Source organism: Microcaecilia unicolor, chromosome 6, assembly GCF_901765095.1.
Source record: "Microcaecilia unicolor chromosome 6, aMicUni1.1, whole genome shotgun sequence".
NCBI classification, from domain to species: Eukaryota; Metazoa; Chordata; class Amphibia; order Gymnophiona; family Siphonopidae; genus Microcaecilia; species Microcaecilia unicolor.
The window spans coordinates 184,910,677-184,935,980 of NC_044036.1; the positions used below are offsets into that span (position 1 = coordinate 184,910,677).

The 25,304-nt window shown below is 47.2% G+C and overlaps 1 protein-coding gene across 2 annotated transcripts in view; it reads right to left on the minus strand.

Annotated features, from left to right (window-relative positions):
* RNF123 (ring finger protein 123) overlaps positions 1–25,304 on the minus strand; it is a 594,888-nt gene that overhangs the window by 107,599 nt on the left and 461,985 nt on the right. For both annotated transcript variants that reach the window (XM_030205297.1, XM_030205296.1), the window contains exon 35: positions 603–687. In XM_030205297.1, coding sequence (XP_030061157.1) covers positions 603–687 — 85 coding nt within the window. The remainder of the gene's footprint in view (positions 1–602; positions 688–25,304) is intronic.

Here is a 25,304-nt window from a genome sequence, read left to right on the forward strand (position 1 = left end):
ACCCCAACCCCCGCCAGCCGAGGTCTGCTTCCACCTGCCGCTGCCGTAAAAACTTCTTCTTCAGCCGGCGGGGGACCCCAAACCCCCGCCAGCCGCCCCGCGGTGTTTAAAATTCATCTTCGGCCTCCCTGGCCGTGCTGCTGTGATAGGCGCTGTTGAAATCCACTTCGGAGTCTGACGTCGTTGTACGTTGTACGTGCTGCGACGTCAGACTCCGAAGTGGATTTCAACAGCGCCTATCACAGCAGCACGGCCACGGAGGCCGAAGATGAATTTTAAACACCGCGGGGCGGCTGGCGGGGGTTTGGGGTCCCCCGCCGGCTGAAGAAGAAGTTTTTACGGCAGTGGCAGGTGGAAGCAGACCTCGGCTGGCGGGGGTTGGGGTCCCCCGCCAGCAAAAGTAAGAACGGCAGCGGGGGAGGGTTGATGGCGGTAGGGGGGGTCCAGGGCAAAATCTGCGGGGGCCCAGGCCCCTGAGGCCCCACGCAGATACGCCCCTGGTTACACCTTGGCTAGTGATCAATCTTTATTAATATCAGAGGTGCCACTGACTTCCGCCAGCAGATTTTGACAAAATATCTCAGGGAGGAAATCAAGCTTACCATTGGCGTTCACTGTCCACGAGAAGCCGGACCAAAATCCCTGTCACAGCCACAAGAATTGGGTAGTGGTCAACACTCTCTAATCCTAGGAAAAAATAAAATAGTGGATATTAACAAAATGTCTAGAGTATCCTATCTGTGTAGAGAGGGTAGACCCTGCCGAAATTTATCAGTCCAAGCACTGAGATTTGGACTTCTCGGAAAGAATTCTCCGGTTTGCAGCTAAGCTTGGAACCAGAATTGCATGCTTATCATGAAAGTTCTAAATGGACAGCGGAATAAATCAACCACACATTAATGATGTCATCTGACTGCACCAAACTCCGGACCTTTTCTTCCAGAACCCAGAAACCTAGAAGTTGTCATTGGGCATGCATCCCTTCTCTCTCCTCTAGCCATTGCATCAATTGCCCCTCAAGTCTGTGATATAACAATAACAACTTCAGCCTGGAAGAGGAAGCCAGGAGGGGTTTTGTGTGGCTGATTTACCCTGCTGCCCATGGAGAATGTTTGTTACAGGCAAGAAACTCTGGTTTCTCTATGGAGAAGCAGGATTCATCAGTCACAGATTGGTGACTGTAAAGCTTAGGGTTGACAATGAGGAAAACTTAGTGAAGGTTTGAACCTCACACTGTCAACCCGTGTGATAAGGTCAGGTGCTTAATATTTACTATGAGTTAGCTATTCATTAAGCAATGCATACTTTGAAAACAATTGAAGACAACATAAGAAATTTTCAAATGCAATGAAGTTTATTAAAATGAGCAAAGTTACTTATATATGGAAAATATGAATCAACATTTGTTCAAAGCATTAATGCAATTACTGTAAAATTAATGTTAGGCATGAGGCCGCTTTTTTTTTTAAATTTGTTTCAACAAGAAAAAAAGTTGCTTCCAAGTCAAGGGAACTTCAACATGCACAATTATTGGAAAACAATACATATTTTGTGAATTTGAAACAGAACAAGAAAAAAACATTTCCGTTACACTTTTCTGACATCAAACTGTGAATCACTGCTCTTCGGGGTTTTTTTTTTAGAAATAACAAAAGATAAGACCAAACAACCAAAACTACTATCATCAGTATAATGCTGTATAAATGTATGAAAAGAAGAGCAAGTTACCGGCAGTTGCTACCTTACATATGTCTTGCAGAGAAGTGTCACAAAGGTTTGCTATTGTAGCTGTTGTTTTTCTTAACTGGTGAGCAGGAACCAAAGCTGAAAGTTGTTCCACTGCAGAGAACAGCAAAAGGAAATGCAATCAACTAGCCATGGTGATAAGAGTTCATTTGCTGACCGGATTACCTGGCCTTTAGGATCAAATGATACAAAAAGCTGGAAAAGTTTATGGATTGGCGGCGTTCTTTGCAAATATACAGCAAGGCAGTAGGTATAGTCTAGGTCAGGGGTTCTTAACCAGTGGCGCCTACATCCCCAAGGGGTATGGGAAGAGATTAAATAGGGTATGGCGAAAGGTCTTAAAATGAGGCAATTTATTAAAACTTTCTAGATAGAGAAAAGGCAGTTATTAGGAGTTATTGTAGTACAACTGTATACTAATGTAATTTTAGCAACATGTGTGGTATCTAACAGCGACATATGCAGCTGTCAGTAGCGGTATGTGGTTTAGGAAGAGGATGCAAAAGTTTCACTGAGCAGTAAAAAGGGTGCAGGAACCAAAAAAGGTTAAGAATCCTTGTTCTAGGTTATATAGTTGTTGCTCCTCTTCATTTTTCAGAGATGGATAGAATGAGGGAAGAAATATGGATTGGTTGCCTTTGAAAGGTGTCATCACTTCTGGTAAGGATTTTGAATGTCAGCAGAGTTGTACATGTCACTGAAGAATTGTAAGTACGGGCTATAGTGTACCAAAGCCTGCAAGTCACTGACTCTTCTTGCAGAGGTAAGTGCCTCTAAGAAAAAGTTTTCCACACCATGAATTTAAAGGGTATAGATAGCAGAAGTTAATATGGAGCACATATTAACTGATAAAAGGCCAGAGAAAGATCCCATGCAGGTGGTGGAGGAGATAGCGGAGGTTTCCTGTTATTCAGGCCTTTCACAAATTTGGAAATAAGACGATGGGAAGAAACTGATATATTACCCAACCTGAGATGGTACTTAAGTTGGTCTTAATTGAAGAGCTCTTCAATTCTGAATGGGAAAAATGTAGAAGGTAACAAAGGATCATGTGAATCAGACAGGCAAATGGATCCTGATTATTCATGGTGCACCATATTCTAAACCTCTTCTATTTAAAGGTATAAGAACATTAGGTGGAAGCTTTCCTGGGCACCAACAGCTGATATTCAGACTGGTGCACAGTTAGCTCTGCAGATCAAGTTAGGATAGTCATTTTGCTGTCCTAAATTTATCTATTTCGTTAACCGGTTAGTGGTCTGAATATTGCCACTAACTGAAGTCTCAAGAAAAATGTCAGGAAGTATTTTTTCACGGAAAGAGTAGTGGATGCTTGGAATGCCCTCCCGCGGGAGGTGGTGGAAATGAAAACGGTAACGGAATTCAAACATGCATTGGATAAGCATAAAGGAAGCCTTTGCAGAAGGAATGGATCCTCAGGAGCTTAGTCGAGATCGGGAGGTGGGGCTGGTGGTTGGGAGGCGGGGATAGTGCTGGGCAGACTGGGATAGTGCTGGGATAAGCATAAAGGAATCCTGTGCAGAAGGAATGGATCCTCAGGAGCTTAGTCGAGATTGGGAGGCGGGCAGACTTATACGGTCTGTGCCAGAGCCGGTGGTGGGAGGCAGGACTGTTGGTTGGGAGGCAGGGATAGTGCTGGGCAGACTTATACGGTCTGTGCCAGAGCCGGTGGTTGGGAGGTGGGGCTGGTGGTTGGGAGGCGGGGATAGTGCTGGGCAGACTTATACGGTCTGTGCCCTGAAGAGCATAGGTACAAATCAAAGTAGGGTATACACAAAAAGAAGCACATATGAGTTGTCTTGTTGGGCAGACTGGATGGACTGTGCAGGTCTTTTTCTGCCATCATCTACTATGTTACTATGTTACCAGCTCTGCCCACAGACCGCTCTGGCACTAACCGGACAGGGCAAGGAGGTTAGCGCTGATATTCATCAGCACTGTCCAGTTAAGTGACTTCTGGAGTGTGATGATAGGGAGCCATGACTAGCCTTTCAACATCTAGGCAGTTAGGCACAATTTGAGCAGATTGGGGAGCGGTCCTTGATGCTTTGTAATCAGGTCTTGTCATAAGGGAAGCAGAAAAGGCCCTTTGATTGCTGCTGAATAAATATGAACCAAATGTGCCTTGGCCAAGAGGAAACTATTAATATTACTCAAGCTGAATCCCATGTAATTCTCTGTACAACCTTGGGTATGAGAGGAATGAGTGGGTGTGCATAGAGGAGGATTTTCCCCCATTGTATGGCAAATGCATCCTCTATAGTACTTTTCTTGGACAGTCCACTCTAGGAAAACAGTTCACATTTGGCATTGTCCTCTGAGGCAAAGATGTTTATGTAAAGGGAACCCCACGATCTGTAAGCTGTCTCTGGAAGCAAGGACCATTCATGGTGGTCTGCCAAAGTGTTCTGATCTACTGGTAAGAAAACTGCAGTTGATGGCAATGGCGAATTTCCAGATTCTAAAAGCTTCTATATAGAGATGGCAAGAACCTGTTCCTCCCTGTTTGTTTATATACAATATGGCTTATTTGATTGTCCATTTGCATCAACAGTACTGAGTTGTGTAATTATGACTGGAATACTCTCTGAGCCTGATGAATAGCTATGAGTTCAAAAGGATTGATTGCGCATATGAAGATGGAGAAGGTGAGCTCCCCAGCTTTGTTTGGATGGATCTGTGGTAAGAACCAATGAGTGCTGTGGTTGCTGGAAATATCTGTTGCTTAATAGGTTGATATCTTTTGTTTGTCAGAGTCTTACCATGACTTCTGTGGTCTGAGGTTTCCACTCCGTTGAGGGCCGCTGTGGGACAACGGCTTGCTCCCCTGCCAGCTGAGTGCCACCCTCTTAGCGAATTCGTACGTGCAGCAGCCCTTAGTTTACCAGGCTAACGGCGAGAACCTTGAGGGATGCGCCTATGATGATGTCAAGAGTCTGGGCATATTTCACAGAAGCCCAGACTCTATTCTGGGCCTTTGCAACTTGGGAGTTCCAGTCTTGCTTGTTCCAGAGTTCCAGACTTGCTCGTTCCAGGTTTCTAGCCTTGCTCGTTCCAGGGTTCCAGCCTTGCTCATTCCTGTGTACCTGCCTTGATGTGTCCTGAGCTCCAGTCTCACCCAGCATTTGATTCCCTGCTTTTTCTTTATTGCCTGGGACTTAGAAGTGACCTGTCTGCTGCAGTCGGGCCTACGACTGTGGTCCAAGGAGCTCACTACCCCTGAACATAACAGTGTTCACCACAGAAGAACTGAATGAATTGAGCTGGAGAGGATAATCTTTGTAGATAAAGGTTGGATATATTGATTCCAGTGGCTCCTGAGAATCCCCTGCAATGGACACATATGCAACTTTGCAAATGGAACTACATGAATTGTTGCCGCCATATGGTCAATTTTCTGTACCCAGGATGAAAACCACAGGTGTAGTTTTCACCAGTGCAACTCTCTTCTATAAAATATCTCCCGGGCAGCACTTCTCAAATCAGTCTTGAAATATCAAATCAGTCTTGGAATATCCTCTGGCCAGTCTGGTTTCCAAGATATCACCAATGAATATGCATGAGACAGAACTGCATGCACTACAGAAATAGAAAAGGTACAAAAAGGAGGAAATTGTGAAGGAAACCACGTCTCTGTCCTTGTAAAGTGCTTGGTTGTGTAAAATTAGGAATCAAAGGTCAGCATGTCCATTGCGGTGTGTTGCAATATAGTTTAATGCTGCATCATCAAATAGTTGCTTCAGTACAATTTATAGCAAAGGTTCAATATCCTTTTCTCTGTACTAGATATTGAGTTTCTGATCGTGTCTCCAATAATGTGTGATGAGAGATACCCTTCTAACAAACTAAGTGCTTACTGCACACGGACTGCGGGTAAGAAATCAGAGCTGGACTTTGAGGAAAAACATATCTCATTTCCACAGGAACATCGATCAATGCTCTCTCTTCTCTAGCAGCTCCTTTATAAAAATACAGTATGGACAGGTTATGTGGTACTGACATTCCTGCAGTTTCCAGTGTATCAACTGCTCAACTGCCCACAGATACACAGACTCTTACTCTTCAGAAGTCGATGACATGACCTCATATATATATATATATATATATATATATATATATATATATATATATATATATATATATATATATATATAGATTCAAATCACCAATTGTGTCCCCAAGGGCATCACCTTCTCCTACACACAAGCCTGCCACTATGTCCACATGAATATGCAAACCTTTCTCTATCTACAAGTGCTTCTCCTACCCCTACTCACACACACACACCCTTATCAGTGTGTTCTCTTGTGTGTCCTTGAGTACTGAAGCTGTTAAGACTCAAATCCAGCTCCAGGTTAAAACCTGGCTCTGGCTCTGCTTATTTTCCTTATAAGTCTAGCACGAGCAAGGTAAGCCAAGCCTGCTATTTTTTATTTTTTTGCACTCACTCTCATTCACTTGGTGCAACAGCAGAAAAAGCAGAGAATTCAGAGATACAGAGCAAGATTTGGGCTTTTCCTCCCTTCAGGTATGTCCTCCTTCTACCTGTGTGGTCTCCTGTTTACTACAGAAAAACTAGGGGAAGGAAATGAGTTTGAGGAGCTTGCTCACGGTTCCTGAGAATTTTCTGCTGCTAACTATTTATAAACCACTCTATCCAATCACCCTAGGCAGTGTATTACACAGGAACATACATAAGCACCGCCATACTGGGAAAAGACCAAGGGTCCATCAAGCCCAGCATCCTGTCTCCGACAGTGGCCAATCCAGGCTTCAAGAACCCGGCAAAACCCATTAAAAAAAAAATTAATAATGTTCAATGGACTTTTCCCTCAGGAATCTGTCCAAACCCCCTTTAAACTCCGTAAGGCCAGCTGCTGTCACTACATTTTCCGGCAACGAGTTCCAGAGTCCAACTACACGCTGAGTAAAGAAAAACTTTCTCCTATTTGTTTTAAATCTACCATATTCTAGCATCATCTTGTGCCCTATGGTTCTATTGTTGTTTGAAAGTGTAAACAAACGCTTCACATCTGTCTGCTCTACTCCCCTCATTATCTTGTAGACTTCTATCATATCACCCCTCAGCCGTCTTTTCTCCAAGCTGAAGAGCCCTAACCTTCTCAGCCTTTCCTCATAGGGAAGCCATTCCATCCCTTTTATCATTTTCGTTGCCCTTCTCTGCACCTTCTCCAATTCCTTTATATCTTTTTTGAGATGCGGCGACCAGAATTGGACACAATATTCAAGGTGCGGTCGCACCATGGAGTGATACAACGGCATTATAACATCCTCATGTTTGTTTTCCATCCCTTTCCTAATAATACCCAACATTCTGTGCGCTTTCTTAGCCGCCGCAGCATACTGAGCAGAAGTTTTTAACATCTTATCAACTATGACTCCCAGATCCTTTTCTAGGTCTGTGACTCCTAACGCGGAACCTTGCATGACATAGCTGTAATTTGGGTTCCTCTTGCCCACATGCATCACTTTGCACTTGTCAACATTGAACTTCATCAGCCACTTGGACGCCCAATCCCCCAGTTTCGCGAGATCCTCCTGTAATCCTGAAAGGTAACTTTAAAACAGTATAGGAACGTAAGACCTTTGAAGTCAGAATGATTGAATATTTTGACACCCAAAAGACAGGACTTAACAAGGATCTGGGTTTTTTAGCCCATTATAAACCATAAAATTGTATTTCTCTGTTGATCACCCTCCTCTCACCTACCCACACCCATCCTGTTAGAATATCAATGAAATGCTTTGATGTCCCCATGCATACCTCCCACTCACCCCCACCCTGTCAGACTGTCAAAGTAATGCTTGGATGTTTCACTTATATATACTATCTGCTACCACATTTGCTTATTTCCGATCTGACGAAGAAGGGCAACCTTTGAAAGCTAATCAAGTAATTTATTAAGTTATGTCCAATAAAAAAGGTATCATCTTATTTTCTTTTCCATGTTTTATTTTGTTTGATTTGTATTGATAAATATGTTAAAAAGCAGCGGACCCAGCACAGACCTCTGCGGGACCCCACTAACTACCCTTCTCCATTGAGAATACTGACCATTCAATCCTACTCTCCTAGTTATCTTTCAACCAGTTCTTAATCCATAGTAATACCCTACACCTCCGATCCCATGACTCGTCAGTTTCCTCTGGAGTCTTTCATGAGGCACTTTGTCAAACACCTTTTGAAAATCCAGATACACAATATCCACTGGCTCCCCATTGTCCACGTGTTTGTTCACCCCCTCAAAAAAATGCAGTAGATTGGTGAGGCAAGACTTCCCTTCACTAAATCCGTGCTGACTTTGTCTCATCAGCCCATGTTTTTGTATGTGCTCTGTAATTTTATTCTTAATAATAGCCTCTATCATTTTGCTCAGTACCAACAACAGACTCACTGGTCTATAATTTTCCGGATCTCCTCTGGAACCTTTTTTAAAAAATCGGCGTTACATTGGCCACCCTCCAATCTTCCGGTACCACGCTCGATTTTAAGGATAAATTACATATTACTAATAGCTCCACAAGTTCATTTTTCAGCTCTATCAGTACTCTGGGATGAATACCATCCGGTCCAGGAGATTTGCTACTCTTCAGTTTGTAGAACTGCCCCATTACATCCTCCAAGTTTACAGAGAATTTGTTTAGTTTCTCTGACTCGCCTGCTTCAAATATCCTTTCCGGCACCGGTGTCCCACTCAAATCCTTCTCGGTGAAGACCAAAGCAAAGAATTAATTTAATTTCTCCGTTATGGCTTTGTCTTCCCTGATCGCCCCTTTAACACCATTTTCGTCCAACGGCCCAACCGATTCTTTAGCCGGCTTCCTGCTTTTAATGTATCTAAAAAGATTTTTACTATTTATTTTCAATTCTAACACTAACTTTTTTTCAAAGTCCTTTTTTGCCCTCCATAGCTCCGCTTTACATTTGACTTGGCATTCCTTATGTTTTATTTTAATCTACCATCCCTCCCCCCTGGTCTTTTCATTCCTTCCTCTTCCTCCCTATTATTTCAATTGTAGATTTATTATTGTATTAGATTAATTTACTGCATTGGCGTTCGCCTCTGCAGTGCGATGTAAGCCACATTGAGCCTGATACAGTTGGGAAAATGTGGGGTATAAATGAGATAATAAATAAATAAATAGGTAAATCTTATTTTCAATTGGTTCTCTTCTTCACTTTCTGAAGGATTGTTTTTTTGGCTCTAATGGCTTCCTTTACCTTACTGTTTAGCCACGCCGGCTGACATTTGTTCTTTTTTCCTCTTTTTCTAATACGCGGAATATATTTCTCCGGTACCTCTAGGATGGTGTTTTTGAATAGCATCCATGCATGATGCAAGTTTTTTTACCCTGTGAGCTGCTCCTTTCAGTCTTTTTTTCACCGTTTTCCTCATTTTATCGTAATCACCTTTTCTAAAGTTAAATGCTCATGTATTTGATTTCCTAAGTTCACTTAATTCAAAGCCAATATCAAAACTGATCATATTATGATCACTGTTATCAAGTGGCCCTCGCACCGTTACCCCCTGCACTAGATCATGAGCTCCACTGAGGACTAAGTCTAGTATTTTTCCTTCTCTTGTCGGATCCTGAACCAGCTGTTCCATGATGCTGTCCTTGATTTTATCAAGAAACTAGTAAAAGAAGCCCATTTCAGAGCAAATGAAAGGGGCGCTAGCAAGGTTTTCATCGCCAACACCCCCCTCCCTCCCTGGCCAACCCCTTCGTTGTTCTGGCATTGCTCCACCCCCAACATCATGACGTTTGACGCGAGGGCGGGGCCCAGAGCGATTTCCCACCCCCCCGCCTCCCTCCCTGCCAACCCCTTCGTTGTTCTGCCATTGCTACGCCCTCGAGGGCAGGGCCCGGAGCGATTTCCTACCCCCCGCCTCCCTGCCTCCCTCCCTGCCAACCCCTTCGTTGTTCTGCCATTGCTCCGCCCTCGAGGGCGGGGCCCGGAGCGATTTTGGTGGCTTCACCACCACGAACCTTCGAACCTTTTTGAAGGAAGTCAGAGCTTGGCTTCACTGACGTCAGTGTCCTCAGAACGTTGAGGGTGAGTTTTATTATAGTAGATTTTATCTCCCTGGCGTGTACTGATGTTACATTAACCCAGTCTTTATCCGGATAATTGAAATCACCCATTATTATTACATTGCCCATTTTATTTGCTTCCCTAATTTCCTTTGACATTGCTGCATCCGTCTGCTCGTCCTAGCCAGGCGGACGGTAGTATACTTCTATCACCATTTTTTCCCCCTTTTCACGTGGAATTTCGATTCACAAAGATTCCAATAGTGGTTTTCTCTCCTGCAATATTTGCAGCCTATCTGAGTCAAGGTCCTCATTAATATACAATGCTACCCCTCCTCCAATCCTAGCTATCTTATCACTACAATATAATTTGTAGCCCGGTATGACTGTGTCCTACTGGTTATCTTCCTTCCACCAGGTCTCAGATATGCCTATAATATCCAATTTTTCATTGTGTGCAATGCATTCCAGCTCTCCTATCTTATGTCTCAGGCTCCTTGCATTTGTGTTAAGACATTTCAACGCATGCTTGTTGCTCAGTTTTATATCACGTTTAATACATGACTTTATTAATATGTTATCTTCTGCCTGGTTGTTATTATTTTTACTTAAGGCCATCTGATCTACTACAGTCTCTTTGACATCCTTACCTATAAGGAACTTTTTCTTCCCTGTTTGGGTGATATCCTCAAAAGTAACCTTATCCTGAACCATGCACTTTTGAGCGACTGTCAGCCTTCCCCTCATTTCTAGTTTAAAAGATGTTCTAGTTCCTTTTTAAATGTTGTCGCCAGCAGCCTGGTCCCACCCTGGTTAACGTGAAGCCCATCAGATTGGAATAGGCTCTCCCTTCCCCAGAATGTTGCCCAGTTCCTGACAAATCCAAAACCCTCATCCCCGCACCATCGTCTCATCCACGCATTGAGACTCCGGATCTCTGCCTGTCGCTTGGGCCCTGCGCGTGGAACAAGTAGTATTTCAGAAAATGCTACCCTAGAGGATCTGGATTTGAGCTTCCTTCCTAAAAGCCTAAATTTGGCTTCCAGAACCTCTCTCCCACATTTTCCTACGTCGTTGGTACCCACGTGTACTAAGACGGCCGGCTCCTCCCCAGCATTATCTAAAATCTTGTCTAGGTGCCGCATGAGTTCTGCCACCTTCGCACCAGACAGGCAAGTCATCATGCGATCCTCACGTCCACCAGCCACCCAGCTATCTACATGCCTAATGATTGAGTCTCCAACTACAACAGCGGTTCTATCTTTTTCCCTGTGGGCTCTAATCAGAGACATATCCTCGATGCGAGAGGATAATACATCCTCTGGTGGGCAGGTCCTGTGTACAGGAGTACTTCCTACTTCTCCTCCGAAGTAGCAAAGGGGATACCCGGCTGGAGGTGGCATCTCTCTACAACATCCCTGTAGGTCTCATCTACGTATTGTTCTATCTCCCTCATCTCTACCAAGTCTCTCGAGGCTACTCGAGAGAACGGACCTTCTCTCTGAGAGCCAAGTGTGTTTCGGATTTTAATATGATGTATTTTGTTTGGATATACTGAATGTATTGAGACTTAGGCCCAGATGCACTAAACTTAAACGAGCCTTTAATGAGCCAATAACGAGCCATTAACGAGCAAGTAGTAAACCCTAGCATGCACCAAACGCCATTTCCTGATCACGGTAGCAGCTAACGAAAACGGAATGCAAATCATTATAATGAGCTGCAGTACCATTGCAAGGCTATTATAATGACATGCACTAACGTTTACCGATTCCCCTTACGGTGGAAACCCTAACGTGAGGTCTGCACCTCTCGTTAGGCAAGGGCTGCTGTAGGAAAGGAAAAAAAAAACCCAAGCTGCACGGCTGTGCCTAACACTGACGTCCTTCAAGGATGTCTCTGACAAGCACGGCTTTCTTTTTTCCCTTCCGACGTCCCATCCCCCCCCCCCGAGGTCGTCGCCGCCGCTGCTCCCCCTTGCATTGAAAGAGCTTTCCGCAGCCCCGCCCCCCCCGAGGCTGCCACCGCTGCCCCCCCTCTCTTGAAATGACAGCTTCCCTGCCATTCTCTGCACCCCCGTGGCCCCGCCCCCCTGAGATCATCCCTGCCGCCGCTCCCCCCTCCACCCGCCCCTCACAGCGCCTCTCACCCCCGTGTGAAGGCGCTGCACCAGCGGCAGCAGCAATGTAGGTAACTTATGTCAGACGAGGGCGGGCCAAGGAAGAAAGAAGGGAAGTCCCGAAGTCAAGCGATCAGCTGTTGCCTGCTGCGGCTGGTGCAGCGCCTTCACACGGGGGTGAGAGGCGCTGTGAGGGCCCGGTGGCAGACGGAGGTGGGCGGGTGGAGGGGGGAGTGGTGGCGGCGATGACCTCAGGGGGGGCGGCAGGGGCAGGGCCATGGGGGTGCAGAGGATGGCAGGGAAGCTGTCATTTAAAGAGGGGGGAGCAGCGGCGGCGAGCTCGGGGGGGGGGGGGGGCCGGGGCTGCGGAAAGCTCTTTCAATGCAGGGGGGAGGGGGAGTGGCGGCGACCTTGGGGGGGGGGGGGTGAATGCCGTCCATAAAGGCTGTCTATAGGCACGTTGTTTTGTTATTTTTTGACGTCCTTGCCATGTACAGAGCAGCCAGCATAACACTTGGCTGCTCTGCACATGCTCTACCGGCTGATTCTCCGACCGTTTTACGAGGGATTAGAGAATGCAAGTGAGCTGCAATGAGCAGCTCATTTGCATTCCCTTTCTTTGATGCATTGCCTTTCCCTACCGATTCGCTATGGAATTCGGTAGGGAACGGCTCTAACGACGACTTTAGTGCATCTGGCTCTCAGTGGGAGCAGCACTTGCTTATTACCTTAATTAGAACCCTGACTATGAATGAAGAGCTTCCCTGGGGGGTGGGAAGGGGGGGGGGGGTGTCGGCAGAGCAAACCAGATCCCTTTTTTAATACATGGAATATATTTGGCCTGGGCTTCCAGGATGGTATTTTTGAACAGAATCCACGCCTGATGTAAACTTTTGACCTTCGCAGCTGCTTTTCTACGTTTTCTTTTCACCATTCTTCTCATTTTATCATAGTTTCCTTTTTGAAAGTTAAATGATAACGTATTGGATTTCCTGGGGCTGCTTGATAACAGTAAGTACATTCCTATCACTATCCTTTTCCCCTTTACACATGGAATTTCAATCCATAGGGATTCCAAGATATGTTTTGTGTCCTGCAGAATTTTCAATCTATTTGATTCAAGGCCCTCCTTAACATACAATGCTACCCCTCCACCAATTCGATCCACCCTATTACTATGACAAAATTTGTACCCCGGTATGACAGTGTCCCACTGGTTATCCTCCTTCCTCTAGGTCTCAGAGATGCCTATTATATCTAATTTTTTATTTAGTGCAATATATTCCAGCTCTCACACATTACTTTTAGGCTTCTGGAATTCGCATATAGACATTTCAAACTATGTTTGTTGTTCCTATTTACATCTTGCTCATCAGTTGACAAGTGATAATTTGCAATCTTTTGTCTGCTTTTTATTTAAAGACATCTGATCTACTACGGTCTCTATTGCAACCTCACTATCGGGATACCCTATCTTCCTTGTTTTGGTGATATCTTTGAAAGATATTTTTTTTCCGAACCATGCGCTTCTGAGCAACTGTCGCCCTTTCCCAGTTTCTAATTTAAAATCTGCTCTATCTCCTTTTTAAATGCTGATGCCAACAGCCTGGTCCCACCCTGGTTAAGGTGGAGCCCATCCTTCATGAACAGGCTCCTCCTTCCCCAGAATGCTGCCCAGTTCCTTACAAATCTAAAACCCTCCTCCCTGCACCATCGCCTCATCCACATATTGAGACACTGAAGCTCTGCCTGTCTCTTGGGCCCTGCATGTGGAATGGGGAGCACTTCGGAAAATGCCACCCTAGAGGTTCTGGATTTGAGCTTTCTACCTAAGAGCCTAAATTTGGCTTTCAGAACTTCCCTCCCACATTTTTCTATGTCATTGATACCCACATGTACCAAGACAGTCATCTTGGTACATGTGCTGTAAATAGATGCCTTCTTGTCCTCTCAACCTAGGCAACGTGTTATAAAATTACCATCAACATGGTCCTTGAAGGATGAGTTTTCTAATTCTAGGCACCTAGGGATCCTTTTACCAAGCTGTGGGAAAAAGGGCCCTGTGGTAGCAGCAGGGCCCTTTTTCCCGTGTACAAGGGCCCTTTTTACCGCATTGGGTAAAAAACCCCCAAAACCAAAATGGCCACGCTGTAAGGAAACTCTTACCACTACCCACTGAGGTGTTGGTAAGGGCTCCCGCAGTTACCGGGCAGTGATTCGTGATGCCTGATTACCGCCATGCTTTTTTGCCACCCAGAAATTACGCACACTTGACCCGGAACTACCGCTGGCCAAGGGTCCCCTAATTTTTAGCTGCTTAGGTTTTTTTCAGCCAACAAGAAGCAGACAGTAGAAAGGGAATATTAGAGAACAATGCTGAAGGGAAGATACAGTGACAAAAAACCCTCACACAGGAAGATACAGATAAAGAAAAGAGGGGAAAATGGAGTGGTAAAACAGATAAGATGATTATTTTGGAGGCAGAGGGGAGGAGATAGAGAGGAAAGCTACAGACTTTATTGACTGTGCACCCTGACAACTACAGACAAGTTGAGCTATGGAGGAGGAAATACTACAAAGACAAGAAGAAAAGAACACAAAGAAACTGATACGAGAAAGGAGATGAAAATGACAAACAAATGAATATTAAAAAATGAGACAGCTGTAAAAGAAAAAAATGTAAAAGATTTAAACAAAGAGGATAGCTAAGACTAGACACAAAAATTATTAAACTATTTTTTGGTTATAACTGATTTTTTTTCCTGTGCTAATTGATTGAACTTGCAGTCTTAGCTCCTAGATCAGGATCAAAGACTACAGTCAGTGAAACAGTATGGTTCCTCGATTCTTGATTTGGAAAGAGTTTTACTGATAGTTCACGTAGCAGTGGGAACCACATCTGCCTTAGCCAATATAGCACTATGAGGATCATAGGGGTTCTCTCCTCTTTGAGCCTGCAAAGTGTTTTCGTTATTACAAGAATTAGAGGACATGTATAACATGAGATTCCACTTTGGGTTACTATGAGGATGTTGTGTGTGTGTTTTTTTTTAAACTTAGGTTGGTCTCCTGGAACATAAATGTTTACCTGTGTTGTTCCCCATTTCTGAAACAGACATCTTATTACTCTGGCATCAAGGGACTATTCATGTGGCTGCAGAACTTATTTATGTGACCTTCAGGAATTCTCTTACTTTTATTGCTTGATTCTAAAAGCGAATGCTACATACCTGTAGAAGGTATTCTCCGAGGACAGCAGGCTGATTGTTCTCACTGATGGGTGACGTCCACGGCAGCCCCTCCAATCGGAAACTTCACTAGCAAAGTCCTTTGCTAGCCCTCGCGCGCCCGCGCGCACCGCGCATGCGCGGCCGTCTTCCCGCCCGAAACCGGCTCGAGCCGGCCAGTCCAGTATGTAGCAAGACAATACACTTCAAGGGAAGACACAACTCCAAAGGGGAGGCGGGCGGGTTTGTGAGAACAATCAGCCTGCTGTCCTCGGAGAATACCTTCTACAGGTATGTAGCATTCGCTTTCTCCGAGGACAAGCAGGCTGCTTGTTCTCACTGATGGGGTATCCCTAGCCCCCAGGCTCACTCAAAACAACAACCATGGTCAATTGGGCCTCGCAACGGCGAGGACATAACTGAGATTGACCTAAAAAAATTTACCAACTAACTGAGAGTGTAGCCTGGAACAGAACAAACAGGGCCCTCGGGGGGTGGAGTTGGATCCTAAAGCCCAAACAGGTTCTGAAGAACTGACTGCCCGAACCGACTGTCGCGTCGGGTATCCTGCTGCAGGCAGTAATGAGATGTGAATGTGTGGACAGATGACCACGTCGCAGCTTTGCAAATTTCCTCCATGGTGGCTGACTTCAAGTGGGCTACCGACGCTGCCATGGCTCTAACATTATGAGCCGTGACATGACCCTCAAGAGCCAGCCCAGCCTGGGCGTAAGTGAAGGAAATGCAATCTGCTAGCCAATTGGATATGGTGCGTTTCCCTACAGCCACTCCCCTCTTGTTGGGATCAAAAGAAACAAACAATTGGGCGGACTGTCTGTGGGGCTGTGTCCGCTCCAGATAGAAGGCCAATGCTCTCTTGCAGTCCAATGTGTGCAGCTGACGTTCAGCAGGGCAGGAATGAGGACGGGGAAAGAATGTTGGCAAGACAATTGACTGGTTCAGATGGAACTCCGACACAACCTTTGGCAGAAACTTAGGGTGAGTGCGGAGGACTACTCTGTTGTGATGAAATTTGGTGTAAGGGGCCTGGGCTACCAGGGCCTGAAGCTCACTGACTCTACGAGCCGAGGTAACTGCCACCAAGAAAATGACCTTCCAGGTCAAGTACTTCGGATGGCAGGAATTCAGTGGCTCGAAAGGAGGTTTCATCAGCTGGGTGAGAACGACATTGAGATCCCATGACACTGTAGGAGGCTTGACAGGGGGCTTTGACAAAAGCAAACCTCTCATGAAGCGAACAACTAAAGGCTGTCCTGAGATCGGCTTACCTTCCACTTGGTAATGGTATGCACTGATTGCACTAAGGTGAACCCTTACGGAGTTGGTCTTCAGACCAGACTCCGACAAGTGGAGAAGGTATTCAAGCAGGGTCTGTGTAGGACAAGAGCGAGGATCTAGGGCCTTGCTGTCACACCAGACGGCAAACCTCCTCCAATGAAAGAAGTAACTTCTCTTAGTGGAGTCTTTCCTGGAAGCAAGCAAGATGCGGGAGACACCCTCTGGCAGACCCAAAGAGGCAAAGTCTACGCCCTCAACATCCAGGCCGTGAGAGCCAGGGACTGGAGGTTGGGATGCAGCAGAGCCCCTTCGTCCTGCGTGATGAGGGTCGGAAAACACTCCAATCTCCACGGTTCTTCGGAGGATAACTCCAGAAGAAGAGGGAACCAGATCTGACGCGGCCAAAAGGGAGCAATCAGAATCATGGTGCCTCGGTCTTGCTTGAGTTTCAACAAAGTCTTCCCCACCAGAGGAATGGGAGGATAAGCATACAGCAGACCTTCCCCCCAATCCAGGAGGAAGGCATCCGACGCTAGTCTGCCGTGGGCCTGAAGCCTGGAACAGAACTGAGGGACCTTGTGGTTCACTTGAGATGCGAAGAGATCTACCAGGGGGGTGCCCCACGCCCGGAAGATCTGTCGCACCACACGGGAATTGAGCGACCACTCGTGAGGTTGCATAATCCTGCTCAACCTGTCGGCCAGACTGTTGTTTACGCCTGCCAGATATGTGGCTTGGAGCACCATGCCTTGACGGCGAGCCCAGAGCCACATGCTGACGGCTTCCTGACACAGGGGGCGAGATCCGGTGCCCCCCTGCTTGTTGACATAGTACATGGCAACCTGATTGTCTGTCTGAATTTGGATAATTTGGTGGGACAGCCGATCTCTGAAAGCCTTCAGAGCGTTCCAGATCGCTCGCAACTCCAGAAGATTGATCTGTAGATCGCTTTCTTGGAGGGACCACCTTCCTTGGGTGTGAAGCCCATCGACATGAGCTCCCCATCCCAGGAGAGACGCATCCGTGGTCAGCACTTTTTGAGGCTGAGGAATTTGGAAGGGACGTCCCAGAGTCAAATTGGAGCAAATCGTCCACCAATACAGGGATTCGAGAAAACTCGTGGACAGGTGGATCACGTCCTCTAGACCCCCGGCGGCCTGATACCACTGGGAGGCTAGGGTCCATTGAGCAGATCTCATGTGAAGGCGGGCCATGGGAGTCACATGAACTGTGGAAGCCATGTGGCCCAGCAATCTCAACATCTGCCGAGCTGTGATCTGCTGGGACGCTCGCACCCGCGAGACGAGGGACAACAAGTTGTTGGCCCTCGCCTCTGGGAGATAGGCGCGAGCCGTCCGAGAATCCAGCAGGGCTCCGATGAATTCGAGTTTCTGCACTGGGAGAAGATGGGACTTTGGGTAATTTATCACAAACCCCAGTAGCTCCAGGAGGCGAATAGTCATCTGCATGGACTGCAGGGCTCCTGCCTCGGATGTGTTCTTCACCAGCCAATCGTCGAGATATGGGAACACGTGCACCCCCAGCCTGCGAAGCGCCGCTGCTACCACAGCTAGGCACTTTGTGAACACCCTGGGCGCAGAGGCGAGCCCAAAGGGTAGCACACAGTACTGGAAGTGGCGTGCGCCCAGCTGAAATCGCAGATACTGTCTGTGAGCTGGCAGTATCGGGATGTGTGTGTAGGCATCCTTCAAGTCCAGAGAGCATAGCCAATCGTTTTGCTGAATCATGGGGAGAAGGGTGCCCAGGGAAAGCATCCTGAACTTTTCTTTTACGAGATATTTGTTCAGGGCCCTTAGGTCTAGGATGGGACGCATCCCCCCTGTTTTCTTTTCCACAAGGAAGTACCTGGAATAGAACCCCAGCCCTTCTTGCCCGGATGGCACGGGCTCGACCGCATTGGCGCTGAGAAGGGCGGAGAGTTCCTCTGCAAGTACCTGTTTGTGCTGGAAGCTGTAGGACTGAGCTCCCGGTGGACAATTTGGAGGTTGAGAGGCCAAATTGAGGGTGTATCCTTGCCGGACTATTTGGAGAACCCACTGATCGGAGGTTATAAGAGGCCACCTTTGGTGAAAAGCTTTCAACCTCCCTCCGACAGGCAGGTCGCCCGGCACTGACACTTGGATGTCGGCTATGCTCTGCTGGAGCCAGTCAAAAGCTCGCCCCTTGCTTTTGCTGGGGAGCCGCGGGGCCTTGCTGATTCGCACGCTGCTGACGAGAGCGAGCGCGCTGGGGCTTAGCCTGGGCCGCAGGCTGTCGGGAAGGAGGATTGTACCTACGCTTGCCAGAAGTATAGGGAACAGTCTTCCTTCCCCCGAAAAATCGTCTACCTGTAGAGGTAGAAGCTGAAGGCTGCCGGCGGGCGAACTTGTCGAATGCGGTGTCCCGCTGGTGGAGAGACTCTACCACCTGCTCGACTTTTTCGCCAAAAATGTTATCCGCACGGCAAGGCAAGTCCGTAATCCGCTGCTGGACTCTATTCTCCAGGTCGGCGGCACGCAGCCATGAGAGCCTGCGCATCACCACACCTTGAGCAGCGGCCCTGGACGCAACATCAAAAGTGTCATAAACTCCTCTGGCCAGGAATTTTCTGCACGCCTTCAGCTGCCTGACCACCTCCTGAAAAGGCTTGGCTTGCTCAGGGGGAAGAGCATCAACCAAGCCCGCCAACTGCCGCACATTATTCCGCATGTGTATGCTCGTGTAGAGCTGGTAAGACTGGATCTTGGACACGAGCATAGAGGAATGGTAGGCCTTCCTCCCAAAGGAGTCTAAGGTTCTAGCGTCCTTGCCCGGGGGCGCCGAAGCATGTTCCCTAGAACTCTTAGCCTTCTTTAGGGCCAAATCCACAACTCCAGAGTCATGAGGCAACTGAGTGCGCATCAGCTCTGGGTCCCCATGGATCCGGTACTGGGACTCGATCTTCTTGGGAATGTGGGGATTAGTTAATGGTTTGGTCCAGTTCGCAAGCAGTGTCTTCTTCAGGACATGGTGCAAGGGAACAGTGGACGCTTCCTTAGGTGGAGAAGGATAGTCCAGGAGCTCAAACATTTCAGCCCTGGGCTCGTCCTCCACAACCACCGGGAAGGGGATGGCCGTAGACATCTCCCGGACAAAGGAGGCAAAAGACAGACTCTCGGGAGGAGAAAGCTGTCTCTCAGGAGAGGGAGTGGGATCAGACGGAAGACCCCCAGACTCCTCGTCAGAGAAATATCTGGGATCTTCCTCTTCCTCCCACGAGGCCTCACCCTCGGTGTCAGACACAAGTTCACGGACCTGTGTCTGCAACCTCGCCCTGCTCGACTCCGTGGAACCCTGTCCACGATGGGGGCGTCGAGAGGTAGACTCCCTCGCCCGCATCGGCGAAGCTCCCTCCGCCGACGTAGTCGGGGAGCCTTCCTGGGAGGTGGCCGCGGTCGGTACCGCACGCGGTACCGACGTCGGGGACCTCAACCTGGGCGATGGGCCAGCCGGCGCCACGCTCGACGGTACCGGTGGCGCAAGCACCGCCGGTACCGGAGGGGTAGGGCGCAACAGCTCTCCCAGAATCTCTGGGAGAACGGCCCGGAGGCTCTCGTTTAGAGCGGCTGCAGAGAAAGGCTGAGAGGTCGATGCAGGCGTCGACGTCAGTACCTGTTCCGGGCGTGGAGGCTGTTCCGGGCTGTCCAGAGCGGAGCGCATCGACACCTCCTGAACAGAGGGTGAGCGGTCCTCTCGGTGCCGATGCCTGCTGGGTGCCGAATCCCTCGGCGACCCAGAGCTCTCGGTGCCGACACGGGGAGGAGACCGGTGTCGATGCTTCTTCGATTTCTTCCGAAGCATGTCACCGGAGCTCCCCGGCACCGACGAGGAGGACGTCGAATCCACCCGTCGCTTCCTCGGGGCCGAGACTGAAGAGGGTCGATCTCGGGGGGGCTGTACCGCAGGAGCCCTCAGGGTAGGCGGAGACCCACCCGAGGGCTCACCGCCACCAGCAGGGGAATGGACAGCCCTCACCTGCACTCCACCCGATGCACCACCGTCCGACGACATCAGCAGACGAGGTCCTGGTACCACCGACGTCGATGCAGCTATCCGATGTCTCGGCGCCGATGCAGAGGCCCGATGCCTCGATGCACTCGATGCAGGGGCGGCCGAGGAAGATGGTCTGGACGCTGACGACGTCGATGCACTCGAAGATCCCGGTGCCGATGCCGACGAAGAGCCCGAGAACAACACGTTCCACTGGGCTAGTCTCGCTACCTGAGTCCGCCTTTGAAGCAGGGAACACAGACTGCAGTTCTGAGGGCGGTGCTCGGCCCCCAGACACTGAAGACACGACGAGTGTCGATCAGTGAGCGAGATAACCCGGGCGCACTGGGTGCACTTCTTGAAGCCGCTGGAAGGCTTCGATGTCATGGGCGGAAAAATCACGCCGGCGAAATCAAAAGCCGAAATGGCGAAATTCGAAGCACCAAATTTAGAGGGAGAAAAAATCTCGACCGAGGCCGAAAAGAGGCCTACCCCGACGACGAAAGAAAACTTACCGGGGCAAAAAAGCTGGAAGTACGGGGAGGATTTACACGAAACCCGGCGGGGGGTTTCCGGAGCACTTCCCGACTAGACAAAGCTTTCCCGAAGGAAAAAAACACGTTCAAACAAATTGGACGCGCGAGGTCGACTTTCCGGGGCTCGACACGGCGAAAACACGACCGTACCGAGTGCGGACAAAAGAAGACTGGCCGGCTCGAGCCGGTTTCGGGCGGGAAGACGGCCGCGCATGCGCGGTGCGCGCGGGCGCGCGAGGGCTAGCAAAGGACTTTGCTAGTGAAGTTTCCGATTGGAGGGGCTGCCGTGGACGTCACCCATCAGTGAGAACAAGCAGCCTGCTTGTCCTCGGAGAATTTAGGCTATCTTTTGGCCAAACAAAAAGGAAAAAAGAATGATCCTGTAGAAGTTGAAATGCAAGCACTCAGTGTGCTGGAGATGTTACTTAACCTTGACGTGGAGAAGCTTTACTCTTCTTGACTACTATCCTTATGTTTACTAGGGGTGAAGATGTACTCCCCATCCTATGCTAGAAACATCTATAGTAAAGAATGTATTGACGTTGGGGCTATTAGAAGTGGAAACCCCTCAACAGGTTTTACAGAATTGTCCATGATTAGAGCATTGTTATTAATCATGTGGAAGGTTATTAAAGTGTCTATTGAAAATACATGGAGGTTCTAAAACGTTGAGATAGCTATTTGGTGAAACACTGGTCATTGTTGGGGTATCCGAGAGTTTCTCCTGGGTTGCTGGAAATTATTTGATAAAAGGACTTTTCTAGGCAAACATTGCTAAAGATTTTGAAAATATAAGTTTCCTTTTTGTATCTGAGTGGCCCTTTAACTAAACCACATTAAGCCCTCAATATATAGTTTACCCAGCAGTAACTGTTAGTGCAGAGCTGTGTTAAGGAATTTTGCAGTATTTTTGCAGTTAACACATGGTATACTGCGCGCTAAGTGCTTTCTGTGGGCTTGGAATATATTTTGTGGTTAGTGCACAGAAAGTATCTCATCATGCTAACCAATATGCAGTTAACATGGGATCAATTACCACCTCTTAAATAGGAGGTGATAAGTGCTTCCACGTTAACTGAGAGCAGGTACCACACACGTTAATGAGAATATTTATTTATTTGAGACATTTATACCCCATATTTTCCCATATAATTTTGAGTTCAATGTGGCTAACAAGCTAAAAAGAAGTCATTACAAAATTTGAAACAAAATACAAAAACTCACATATATCAACAAGGAAAGAATCGTAAATATTACAAAGAATTCAATAATAAAGCATAATAGGGAGAACGGAAAGGGGAGATTAGGCACCAGGATCAATTGACAGAAATTTTAACACACAACCTGCAACAGAAAATGCTAGGAAAGCCCCCAATAGGTATTGCATTAAGATCCCCTTTTATCAAGCTGCTTGACAATGCCAATGGAGCCCATTCAAAGTGAATGGGCTTTGTCGGCTTTATTGCACCATGAACCACTAGGGCAGCTTGATGAAAGGGGGCCTTAATTTGCAGCTACTATGTGGTACAGTCTCACATTAAGCCACAGTAGCTGCAAATTTTAGTATGGTTTAAGTGAAAGGGCCCCTGAGTTGCAAATTAAAAAACATTTTAGCCCAGATAGACTTCTTTTCACCTACATGCGCATTCTGGATCACATGTCGAATCTCTCTGTAATCATTATAAGGATCTCTTTTGAAAATACTGATTACTGATAATTGTAAGGAGGAAGTTTTGTTTGACCAATGACTGGTAAAGAGCATTGTCTGAACAGTAGTTTCCACTGTGAAGTGTGGAGCTTCCCAAACTGTGGTTTAAGACCCCATATTGGGTCATAAAACCTATGCTTGGGGTCACAATGTAGCTGGGCTCTCCACAAGTGCACCATTATTCTGCACCTCTGGGGGTCACTAGTTTTATTTGGCTGTGATCATGGGAGTCATAGCCACAAACGGATTGGTAAGAACTGGTATAGTAATTGATTTCTGAGATCTTTTCTCTCTTTTTAATTTTTTCAGCAACTACAAATGTTTTTATGATCGCTATCTCCATTCCATTCTCTTAAGACTACTACTACTTATCAGTGCCGTAATGAGGGCGGCTGACACCCGGGGCGGGTCGCCGCTGCGCACCCCCCTCGGTGCGCAACCCCCCCCCGGAGCGCATTCTTACTAGCATAGGAAAGCGGGCGGGAGGGCCGATCAGCCCCGACTGCACATCACTGGGAGCTGCGTCGGCTCCGTTGGTTCCCTTCCCTCTCTGCCCCGGAACAGGAAGTAACCTGTTCCGGGGCGAGGGAGCAGGGAACCAGTGGAGCCGACACCCCCCCCCCCAGCGGCGTGCACCCGGGGCGGACCACCCCACCGCCCCCTTCCTACGCCACTGCTGCTTATCATTTCTAAAGCGCTACTAGACGTACGCAGCACTGTACACTTGAACATGAAGAGACAGTCCCTGCTCGACAGGGTATCCCTTCAGCTTAGTTTTGCATTACCTTCAGGACTGCTTCTTATTTTTACTACCTGATCCCAAATTTTGGTTTTGTCTTAAAAAAAAAAAAAAAAGAATGACACTCTAATGCCACGTTTGTTTACATAAAACATGGCCACGATTGACTGCATTGCCTAGTTTTGAAGCTGAAATGCAGTGCTCTTAAAGAGCAATTCTGTAACTAGAAATCTGCAGTAAGATATCTCTTTATGCACATATTGTCACGGTTGTGCCCGTTTCATGCTCTCATTCATCTCGCCACCTGGTGGTCAGACCTGGTGGCTGCGATGGACTGTCTGTCTGCTGTTTCCCATGTTCCAGAAGTCATGCCGGTCCGGTCCGGATATTCCAGCCTTCCAGACTGGCTTGGGATTTTTGGAACTTAGCAGCACCCTTACCTGGTGCTCCCTTGTATGTGGCCTTTATTAAGCACCTGGTAACTTTCAGACTTTGCCTTGGCAACAGAGATCTTCAGTCCTGTTCTTGTCCTTGTTGGTCTGTTGCGATTCCTGCCCTGAAAGCTTGTTTTGCCTGTTTATGACCTTGCTGGTTTCCTGGTTTATTCTACTGTCTGCCACTTGCCCAAGACTCTGCTTGATTCCTGATTTACTATTGATTGCCGCCAGCCTACAGACTCTGTGTTACACCGTGCAAATGCAAGGGTGAATAGACATGGGATAAACATAGGAAGGATGTGGGCGTGGCTCCAAGTTACACATGCCCATGCCACATTTAGGCACCTGCACTTATGCCAACTCTATGTCTGCTGTAACTGTGGGGGCCTGAACGTAAGGCGTGCCAATACACTAGTATTCTATAACAGAATCTGGGCACCCAAATACCATTATAGAATATGCTCTCACTGCATGGCATCAGGGCACCTACAAAGAGGTGCCCACTTATAGAATTGCCACCTTAATGCATTATAGATGCCTCTTAACCTCAACTGATTTGGAAAAGTTTTTCCTTTCTTGAACAATATCCTTGTGTTTATTGTGGGTGAAGATGGTTTTTCCATCATATGCTGGAAACCTCTGTAGTAAGAGCGTGTTGAGGTGGAGTAATATTCATATTTCCTGCTTCAGAAATGTCCTGCAACTAATTGATAGGACTGACGAAAGGCTGAATAGTAGCACTATGTATTGATAGTAAACTGTTTATTTGGACATGTAAATACTTCCTGTGGTTTAGATGAATTAGCATATGGATTTAGGCAGCCTGAAGATCCAACACCATAGGTAAACTCTTTTGTTCAGAAATGGAAGAAGATTTGCCAGAGAATACATTCTGAATTTTTCTTTCAAGAGTTGTAAGAGGAAGTGGTTCAGGTCCCTGAGATATGGGATGGGCCGCAAGTCTCTTGACTTCTCTGAACGAGAAAATACCTTGAACAAAATATTGCTTTATTTGGGCAGCAGGGTCTTTTTTTTTTATTGTCTTGACTATGAAAAGTGACTGTTCCTTCCTCTCAAAGCAGATTTCTTTGCCAATGTTGTAGGTGTGACAACAGTAGAGGACAATCTTGTGGAATGGTGAGGAATCTTAGATGAAGACATTGTCATTATTTTCACTATTCAGTTGTCTATGATAACCTGAACCCATTGGTCAAAGAATGATACTAACTTAAACTTTCCTCTCTGACAACTCAGACAGGGCAGATGGGTGTTTGATTACAGAGCAGGCTTTACTTGGACTCTGCAGTCAAAAAGATAAATTGTTTCATTTGACCTGGTATTAGAGGCTTAGGTTGTTTCATGTTGCTCTAGTTTTAGCCTTTTAA